At 36.9% G+C, this 10,528-nt stretch overlaps 2 protein-coding genes across 2 annotated transcripts; one reads left to right on the top strand and one right to left on the bottom strand.

Moving 5' to 3' along the window:
• The first annotated feature begins 6 nt into the window (after positions 1-6).
• Positions 7-1,516, top strand: LOC121308423 (unconventional myosin-XIX-like). Its single transcript, XM_041240804.1, has 3 exons — positions 7-80; positions 560-901; positions 1,118-1,516. Exons 2-3 carry the CDS (start codon positions 566-568, stop codon positions 1,229-1,231), a joined length of 450 nt encoding a protein of 149 aa, XP_041096738.1. The 5' UTR covers positions 7-80; positions 560-565; the 3' UTR covers positions 1,232-1,516.
• A 907-nt stretch (positions 1,517-2,423) lies between these two features.
• On the bottom strand, positions 2,424-5,154 carry LOC121308422 (zinc finger HIT domain-containing protein 3-like). Its single transcript, XM_041240802.1, has 5 exons — positions 4,839-5,154; positions 4,055-4,086; positions 3,644-3,736; positions 3,311-3,391; positions 2,424-2,680 (listed from the first exon to the last, which is right to left on the bottom strand). Exons 1-5 carry the CDS (start codon positions 4,904-4,906, stop codon positions 2,475-2,477), a joined length of 480 nt encoding a protein of 159 aa, XP_041096736.1. The 5' UTR covers positions 4,907-5,154; the 3' UTR covers positions 2,424-2,474.
• Between the last annotated feature and the right edge of the window lie 5,374 nt (positions 5,155-10,528).

Genomic DNA, 10,528 nt, shown 5'->3' with positions numbered 1-10,528 from the left:
GGTCCTGGTTAACAAGAAGATGGATCGCAAGAAGGCACAAAGCAGCTGAAGTTATTCAGAGGGCTTGGAGAACATGGAGAGTAAGTTCATAATCCAAAAGCGCTTGCAGACACCACTCTGTTTCTATTTTGGGGTGGGGGGGGTTGCTTGCTACCCCAATCATTTCACTGTACACTACTCCTACTGAACAGTACTGTACAGTGTGTAAATAAATGTCCCTGTAAGACCAGACTGGTGTGGTCTCAGGCAGGGGTCTCCAACCCTGGTCCTGGAGAGCTACTGTGGCTGCTGGTTTTCGTTTCAACCAATCTGTTACTTAATTGAAGTAATTATTGCCTTCTTAGTCAGGTGTTTCAGATCTTTAGCCACTGATGATGTAAAGGCACCTATAAAACTTGCTGGATCGGGGCTCTCCAGGACCAGGGCTGGAGACCCCTGAGCTAGAGGGAACTTGATTCAGACTGAATACACAGTAATATAACATTCAGAAAACATGCACTGTTCAGACTTGAATATCCATGCATGCTTCAGTGGATGAAACAGCTGTTTCTCTGTTTAGACCCTGATGGATGCCTTGGCCGCAGCAGAGCTGGACGACACCGCGGAGATTGAAGAGCAGCTGGTATCTGTGCAGGGGTCTCCAGTCAGAGCTGTTAAAGGTTTCACACGGATGTCATCAGCAGGCACACCTCAAGCCCAGGAGCCTGTGCTGGTCCAGTCGTGGCCCTTTGGCCTGGCCCTTTCTTCAGCCCCCTACCTCAGCATGCCTGTCACTGCCAGTGGGCTGCAGAAAGTCATGTCTCTGCTGGCCTGCTTAAAGCTCTCATTCAGGAATGCAAACTACAAAGTGGAGACCAACCAGTTTGGTCAGGGAGTTGCATCAATAAGAGCACCACCGCAAGTAAGAAAGTTTTAGATCTATTTTAATGTATGTATTACCCACCTATCAAGAACCTTGTTTTTACCTTGGTGAAAAATACAGATGAAATTCTTTGTTGAAATGACACAGACTGTGCTCCAGTTTGTGTTTTTAAAGTATATTATCTCAGGGGTAAAATGTATACAAATAGTTTCAGTCGCTAACATGTAGGCCTGCTTCCTTTTTTTTACCCCTTAGGAAACCATCAAGTTGCATCTCGGACGATCCCCCTTGCTTTATGCTGATGTTTGTCCAGGAAAGAAAAGTGATCATATCACTGGCTATAACCAGATTTTACTTGAAAAAACATGATTGCTGTCTACACTACAAGCTGCCTTCCTGCATCACTGTATTGCTGCCTTATTGATAAATATATATCACTTTGCTCTAGCTGCCTATAACACACAACACTATACCAATAAAACTACAGTATTTACTCTACAGATTCAATCAGGTTAAATCAATGTTTCACCAAGTGCCTTCACCTCAGGGCCATTGATTGAAGCAATAAACTTGAAGCTACCTATTTATGTTAGTATTAGCAGCTGAAATGATGTTGTATTTTTCATACATATATTTTGTTATTTCTGTTCTTTTGTTTTAACTGAACCCTTATTTGTTAGATTTTCAGTTTTTGACAAGTGGGTGGATGGATGACATCCGAGACATGAAAGCTTACGTTCAGTTTTACAAAAAAAAAAAAAAAAATGACAATACTACAGCATGCTGTTTAAAATGTAAATCCTTTTGTAGATATGTAATGGGGGGAGGGAGCATATTATGTGCATGAGAACAACTACATAAGCAAAAAAAACAGGAGCATGGCAATATTTATTCAAACTGCTGCTTTATATATATATATATATATATATTTGGACTAGAGAGGTAATTCCCTCTAGAGTGCCTTTGTTAAAACAACAGTTAAACCATGATATAATTATAGTTCTTGAAATAATTAAACTTTGACTTATTACCCATCATATTATATTCTTAAAGCCAAAAATAGCCGTTCAGTTGTATCAGGGTTTGCGCACACTTGACTCTGCACTGTAACTGCAGCTAATGTTTTCGGATCAGGTCAATTGCATTGACGTTTATAAAGCTGTTGTATAAAAACACTACACATTTTCAGACCAATATTTTGGTATGTATTTGAACTGGAATTCATACAGCTTTGATTTGCTTGATTTAAATTGATTTAAAGTAAATTGATGTTTAAATACAAGTCTTTATTGATTTGTTTTATATATAAAAGGGAAGAGCAATAAATTGTATTAATAAACAGCGTTTTTTCTTTAAGCTACATTTTCACACAGTGCAAAATCTCATAACTAGTTGCAGTGCTTTGCTAATAACAGAAAGAACGCCAGATTAAAAAATGCAACCCGAGAGACAGGAGACCAGTGTAAATCCAAAACTAAACTCCTAAGACATAACTGGGCCAGCTACAGTGTAGCACTCAGACGGGATGAGCAGGGTTCAGTAATTACTTAACAAATTAAAGTTTTGTTGTATTTTTTTAATTTGTTTTAAATATACAAAAGAAAATGAAGAATTAGCACGTGAGTTGGTCGGTGGGAATGGCAGTTTTTTTTTCTGGAGGCTCAATGACTCTCAGACACTGATCTGCAAACTCCACAAACAGAGGCTCCTGCATGGCTTCCTTCATGATGCTTTCTTTACCCTCGGCTTTGTCTACTGTTCGCAATAACTGTCTGAGATGAGGATTATAGAGCAGGGCTTTCACAGCTTCACATTCACCTGAGAGGGGTGAAAAAATACACAACTTTAGTTGGAATAATCCATTCATTTAAACTTCCAGTTACCAGCAAGGACATAAAAACCATATGGGCAAGGATGACCGAACCATTAATCAGTTTGAACTTTACAAGTTTGAAAGCGGTATCTGGATATTCCATCACACTAAAACAATGCTTTCACTTTAAGTGATAGTTGTCACACATGCAAACCAAGTAGCCGGATCTACGGTACCAAGTTTACTTTTGCTACCAACACGGAGCCTGTTGTTAATTATAACGTGTAACACCTAAAATAAAACCTAATTATAACCACGTGGTAGAAATGGGTTTCTGTGTTTTACCAGTTTTATATTAGGAATGGCCTTTTATAACACCACTCACTCCTTACCATTTGTAACATTAAAACGACAGCAGACCACGTTCCAGGCAGTAATGTCTTCTACGATGTTTACACACACAAGGAAATAATCCGTTTTGAATCCAAAAACGGAACATGCAGCTTTTACATGCCGAGCTCAACAGGGCTCTGGAACCTGTGCTTTTGAATGAGGCACTTGAATCCCAACCTGTAACTGGTTAACACACAGGATGAGATGTAATCTATAAACACAGAAACGGTCCATTCACATACCTAAACGGGCGAGCTGCTGCAAAGGAACTCTGTCTGATTCTTCATCTTCTTCAAGGAGATCTTCAACAGACCACCTGCTTTCTACAATGGGGAGGGAGTGGCTAATCAGAACAGTATTGAATAGCACAGCAAGGACCCTTTTAGTACAGCTACCGTACACTGCATCACATACCTGCAACCATTTTAACAGATTTCTGAAATGTATGTCAACAGTACACAGTATGAAAAAACATGAGCAGTCAATTCTGCTACCAGGTTTCAAATTGCGTCTATATAACAAGGTTGGACATACGTACTACATGAAGTACTACAAACGTAGAATTGTCTGCTTACCTGTACTCTCCGCTTGTCTCATTTCCCGTAGTGCGGGGGGCAATTCTGATTGTTCAGTCTTTTTCTCATTGTCTTTCTTTGGTATACACTCATCTGTGTAATTGATACGATTATGAGTTACAATTAGATCATATATTAGGGTTACTATCCACACTGTTAAGTTTGGGTAATTCCACACGAATGGCTCAATTCTAGTTATTTTCAGGTAGGAAAAAAATGATTGATTATTGATAAGTGTATTTTGTTTCAAGTTACATATGATCAATGGTCCTGTTTACAAATGAAAAGTCACAGGATACTTCAGATCAATATAGGTACTTTACATGTATGCATGCAACATGATGGAAATAGTACAAAAATAGCAACTGTGTTTAAAACAAATGTAACAGCAGCCAGTTGTTTGTATGGTACCTTTATGTTTCTTGTAGCAATTCAGCGAGCAACTGTAACGAGAAAGGGCAGGAGGACACATTACAAACCAAAAATATCAAACATTGTGTATGGAACAGAACTTGAAGTTTGGTTTCTTATTTTAGTGATTGGTTTCTTATGTATTTATATTTTACTCTTATAATAATGAAAACATTTGTTAGTACTACATATGAGTTTTCCTGACACTAAAGCCCAGGGAACACAAAGCGACTTTGTGTTTTGGTTTCAGGAGGACACTAGGTTACAGGCCACTGCATGGCACACCAGGGGAGACTTAAGGTTTGATACAGCAACGTTGCCTCAGGTTTCAAGCCACGGTGTTCTTGAAAAAGTCGTTTCTTGTTCCCTCAGCTTTATGGTTTATTTCAATTCTACAAGAAACAAAACTAAAAAGTAAATGTCTCGTTCTTCAGCTCTGATGTTTTGGGGGTTTCTTATTGACGTCAGGATTTTTACTAAAAGGAACACCTACAAAATGCTGTCGCCAGTAACACTGCAACTGATTCTAGTCGAAAACATTGCGCTGTAACTTTAAAGTTACAAACAATACTGTAGATAAATGCAAACCTGTTTCATATAGATTTCTGTTGACGTGTAACACTTGGCTCTTTAAAGACCACGCGTGTTTGTAAACTACTGCTGAGCTATGGCGTGCCCCAAGCCAGGTCCCACAGTCGGCCTGCTATTCAGGCAAGTCCGAGGCCGCACTGGATCAAAACATGAATATTATTCAACATATGGCATTATGCTTACTCATACTTACTATCTGATCAAACAGCCCGGGCAGCGATATTTCGGCAGCCCTTCGTTACAAACACTGCAGATCTGCATGGCGAAAAATAAATGTACACAATCAGTAATCTTAAATTCCCTCCACGTGTAGCACAAGCACCCCGCTCGCTGGAGTCGAGTCGGGCTGACTGTTTACTCAACTTTCGCCCCTCCCCGGTCACACACGTCCCTGTAAACTGATAGCTACATGCATTCATAAAGCGTCTTCATAGTGTCTTACTTTGAAAGATTTAAATGTATAACGGGTTAGAATTATCTTTATTTTTTCTGTCTTTCGTTTTACTTCTAAAAAGCGATATATTATATATTTATAAATCTAAACACGAACGGCAGATCTAAATACTGCCGCACAACCAATACACCCGGGCGGTGGATTGGTTTTCTTAGGGCGGTGCCTTGAAGATCCAATAATATTTTGATCAATAATATACCCTTGATAAAAGCAGTAAAACGCGATTTCTTCTTTTTTTTTCTTGTTGCTATTAAAAACAGTCCCCATGTTTTTCTTCGAGGAAATTAAACCATATGTTGTTTATTAACTTACAAAAAAAAGGTAATGATGTTTAAATGCTATATTGTTACATTTATCGGTTGCTATACTTTATCTTCTAAAATCAACACTGGTAATGGTGAGCATAGCAATGTAGCTTTGCAGACTTTGATACAAATATGATTAAAAAAAGCTTAATATTGCTAGAAACTGTTAAGGGAACAATTCAAATATCGTGAGTAAATAAACCACTGATACAAACAGCTTTTTTTTTTTTTTCTAATTAGGCCGACAGTACATTCGTTTTGTTTGATTTGACTATAGGCTATACAGAGATAGCAGGGACACGAACATTACACTGTATCTTTACACACACACACACACTCGCAGAGTTTCCTATAAGAAATGTGTTGCTGGCTTTAAAAACGAACTTCATCTCGAAAGTGTTGTTTTAAATGCTTTAATAAACGCAGATTTACACAGATAAGCATGAGACAGAAATCCTACACTACCTGAGACCAGACTCAGAAAACAGAAACACACACAAAAAAATAAAACAATGAATTATGAAGAGAGCTTTTTAATAGCACACCGTTGCCTTTGTAGTTTATAATTTGATTTATTGTATATGAAATAGCTTTTGGAATCTGACTGTTTACAATGCTTGGTCCGCTAAACATATTTTTTTTATTCAGTTGCGTATCACTTATTAACACATTCCTGGCATTTTGCACTTCAATTTGAAATATGCAGATATTTAATAAACATCGTTATAGAGCAGGGGTCTCCAACCCTGGTCCTGGAGGGCCGGTGTCCAATTAAGTAATTTAGTGTTAGGGTAAGGGTAGAATTGGAACAAGGAGTGGCATCGGACCTCCAAGACCAGGGTAGGAGACCACTGGGGCTAGCTCAAGGTTTCTCAAGCTCTGGTATTGTCCTTGGCTACATATAAGTATGCAAACATATAACGCACATTTTCCAAATTATAACAACTTCAATTCAAGCGTGATCTTCAATAATAATAATAATAATAATAATAATAATAATAATAATAATAATACGTTTAACAATGAAGAATATCAGGAGTAAATAATTATCAATATAGGCTTTTAATACAAATAAATCAGTAGTCAACAATATTATGAAAATACAAGGACTTGTCTCCAACTCTACAGTACAGTATACGGCAGATATAAAGACTGCGTGTCATTCAGCGGTCGCTGACCAGGGTCCTGAAATGTCGAACGTTTCTGTCCACGGTGAGTAAGGTGCTGAAACACGGGAAATCGTCCCATTTTCAAAGCCGGTGTTGATTCAGAGACAATGGGCAGCCCGGCATATTAATTACCCTCAACAGTGCGCACATGAACTCGGTTGTCTTTGGATGCGCATCGCAATGAATTTAGAGCACTCCTGAAGTTTTTTGCTTTCAGAGTATAAATGATTGGGTTCCCAATCGCGTTTACAGTGAACATGACGGACGCTACATTTCTGAAAATAAAAACTCCCAATTTCAGTTTTTGAGGACAGACAGCAGTGCAAGCATCCCACAGGACGCCAACGAAAAACGGCAAGTAGGACACAGCTGTCAGGATCCAAATTGCGATACTCGTTCTTGTCACACGGTCTTCAGCTGGTCTGTAGGTAGGCCTTTTATTATTTGGAAAATCGTGTGCGGCGAGTCTCGTTTTCTGCTTTTTCAGTATTGCTATTATTGCAACATAGGTAACGAAAATACACCCAAAAGCAACCATACCGGTCGGAACTGTAATAAAAACCAGGTAGTCTATACAAAGTGGGTTATATAAATTGGAGGTCATTCCTAGCTCACTACAGTTCCATCCTAAAAGCGGCAGACTGCCTAACAGGAGGGCGAGTCCCCAGTTAACCAACACCGCCGTAAGACTTTGCCTTTTCGAAACTTTAAATCTCAAATTTGCCCAACTAGAAACTGTGAGGTAGCGTTCGATTCCAATGCTCATCAAATTGTAAATCGTTGCCAGCAAACCGATCGCATTCATCGAATAAACTCGGAGAAGATCTTCAGAGCCGTAAATGGTGCTTTCTGGTTTCTCTATGAACAGCAAAGACACCCATAGACCTGAGATACTCGTCAGCAGATCCGAGGATGCCAAACTGCAGAATAAAATGTAGATGGGTCGACGGAAATGTTTTCCATGCAGTATCGTAACGATCACAGCGCAGTTGCACGCCACTGCTGTCAAGTTAGTAAGAACTTGAAATATTCCGAGCGCCAGGACCAGCTCCGAGCTCCAGGGATCAGTCGTGTTCGCGTCAGTGCAGTTCATATTCAAACGCGTTACTGCTATACAGATTTAAATGAAATATTCGCAGATTTATTAAATTGTTAACAGACAGGCAAACTCTTTTTATAGCGTCATGTGTTAGGATTTAATAACTCCCTATAATGGTGAGGGCAAATGAGATGTATAGCGTCATATACCACCTGTTAAATATTAAACCATTATCATGGGTATAATGATTTTAGTGATAATTTTTTTTTTTTTAAATCTACCAAGCCAACACGCAGGCTGTGACGTTTTAGGAAAACTCCATTAAAAAAACAAATATGCAACGAACCTCAACGATATCAAACTGTGGGTTCAGAGAGACGAGGAAATACATTTAAATCAGCAATTGATAAATAACGAGCTTTCTTTAATTAAAAAAAAAAAAAAAAAAACACTTTAATCTGTTATCTTAACTTCAGTATATATATATATATATATACATATCAAAAAGTTTAAATATTTACACAGTACATGTTTTGTTGGGCTAATGGAATACATTAATATAGCCTATATTTAATGATAGACAAGCATTATTAAAACGCCCGTAATAAAATATATCAAAATCTTTATTGGTGCTTAATTCTGCACGGTTTTAATAGAGGAGAGAATACAAAGTTAATGAAATCTTGTTTTCATAGTAGAAAGTAAAATGGGAAAATTAAATTGAGTACTAATATCTCTGTTGATAGGTTTATTTATCTATAGTCCACTAACTAAACCATATAACGAGTGTGTGTTTCTCATTTTCTAACTCTCTTTAAAAAAGCTACCCTGTATAACCAAATGTTTATAACTGAAAATGAATCGTATGTAGCATATCTTAAACACATTTTAGTTTTTTGTTTGTTTGACAATAAAAATAAATAAGTAAATAAAATAAGGATGGGTTACAGATACTGTATTAACATACGACAAATAATAATATAAAAATCCTATTAATTATGATACATAACCTTACCGGCCACTAGGTGTCATTGTTATTTTAAAATCTTCAATCCAGTACCTCTTAACTGAAAAGTATTCGTTCTTAGGATGTATCAAATTATAACTCCATATGGTTATTTTTTATCAACGGAACATGATACCTAATATTCATTTGGGAATTAAGAATGTAGATCATCTTGATAAGGCGTGCGTGTTTGAATTGTAACCCAGAAGCAGAACCAACTACTGCATTGGCCTTGACAGTAGAGGTCGCTGTTTTCTCATCTAGACACCCACTTGTAATATAATTATTATGTAACTGGAGTTGTTCCGTTCATGCTGATTATTGTACTGTGTCATGAAGCTGTGTCATTAGTGATAAGCAGAGAGAAGTGCATTTTACAACTCCTTCATATAAGAATCGGAACGGACAAAAAGCACATTCGTTTTGGTTTATTGATAGTAATTATGTACCAGGAAGCTCCCTACACTTCTGCGTTTTAAATATCTGCATACCACGTGTTAAATTCGGGGCAGATATTGGAAACTGGCTTGTGATTTAGGTCATGCCAGTGTGTGTAAACACACACACACACACACACACACACACACACACACACACACAAACAGTTAATCAATTTATACATATACACAATTAAAAGTATTAAGATATGCGAATCATTCTTGTATGATCAGATAATAAAATATTTAATATGTGCAATATTTCAGAGAAAATAAACTGTAATCAATTGAGGGATATTTTATAATATAGTTCATATCATTTATACGAAAGTAGTATTATAACAGCAATGTTCGGGTGTATTGTATGAATGGTATTGAACACGTGTACTTGATACATTTTATAGGGCAATTAAAATTATTAATAGCACTTTCAGAGAATTGGTTATCAGAAAGTCTTAGCTATCAGAGACAAGGCAAGAGGAGGAGCTACTTTGTATGGAACCAGGTCAGACCTTGAAGATATAAAAGCCTCAGCAGAAATGTGAGCACACTAAACAACTCAGTCTACACTTGCATTGAATCGATACAACAGAGAGAAATAAAACATGATGCAACTATTTCTTGTATTTATCTTCACTGTTCTACCGCACATCACTGTGGGGGCAGGTAAGCTGTGTACTAGTTTACAATTTACTTTATTTTGAGTGGAAATGTATGATTTTTTTAAAAGGTGTTCTATTATTTCAACTTTAAAATGACATGTTGCATGTGTTGTTGATAATCAGCTGCATAATAAAAACCCTTCAGAATCCTATTAAATTGTTCTGCCAAATTAGATATCCTTTAATGTAATTGCATCTTCTTTCCCATCTTATATAGGCAGTCAATACTGGTGCCATTTATATATGAATTGAATATCAATATTACTAAATCAAATCGTTTCCTTAATATATAATTGCTTCAGGTGTAAAATCTATATATAGATATTCATATAAATATATAATATATATATATATCATATATATTATATATATATCTATTATCTATCTCATATCTATCTTATATATAGATAGATATATATATAGATAGATAGATAGATAGATAAAACAAGGAATCCTCTTTTCTAAGTGGTACTGCGAGTTTAGACAAGCGCTGGTAATTAGCCTCATCCGCTGAGCATTGCTGATCTCAAAGGAGTCAGATGCGCATCTATCACCTGTTGCCGTAAACACATTTACTGTGGGCCACTATGAAACATATTGCAACTCCTGTATTACGTGTTTAAACTCTATATTATCTGTGTAACCGTATTCAGCAATTAGCATTTTTGTTGTCTATAAAATAAAACTGTATTACAAAGCTAATGACAAACCGTTTAGAAAGTAAACTACAGAAACACTACGTGAATATTTATATGGGTAACATTTACAGCTTTATTCCCTTTCAGAAGAAGATTGTGGAAATAGAACTGCA

Source organism: Polyodon spathula, unplaced genomic scaffold (genome assembly GCF_017654505.1).
Source record: "Polyodon spathula isolate WHYD16114869_AA unplaced genomic scaffold, ASM1765450v1 scaffolds_695, whole genome shotgun sequence".
Lineage (NCBI taxonomy): Eukaryota > Metazoa > Chordata > Actinopteri > Acipenseriformes > Polyodontidae > Polyodon > Polyodon spathula.
The sequence above is the reverse complement of the archived record's forward strand: the minus strand, read 5'-3'. Positions and strand labels throughout refer to the sequence as shown.

What these genes read in the sequence shown, in the direction of transcription:
- LOC121308422 (XM_041240802.1), bottom strand. Translation starts at nt 4,906, where the DNA reads ATGCAGATCTGCAGTGTTTGTAACGAAGGGCTGCCGAAATATCGCTGC. An exon ending in CCGGGCTGTTTGATCAGATA is followed by an intron (nt 4,087 to 4,838) that starts GTAAGTATGAGT and finishes TTCTCGTTACAG; the next exon opens with TTGCTCGCTGAATTGCTACA. An exon ending in TTGCTACAAGAAACATAAAG is followed by an intron (nt 3,737 to 4,054) that starts GTACCATACAAA and finishes TCAATTACACAG; the next exon opens with ATGAGTGTATACCAAAGAAA.
- LOC121308423 (XM_041240804.1), top strand. Translation starts at nt 566, where the DNA reads ATGGATGCCTTGGCCGCAGCAGAGCTGGACGACACCGCGGAGATTGAA. An exon ending in CAATAAGAGCACCACCGCAA is followed by an intron (nt 902 to 1,117) that starts GTAAGAAAGTTT and finishes TTTACCCCTTAG; the next exon opens with GAAACCATCAAGTTGCATCT.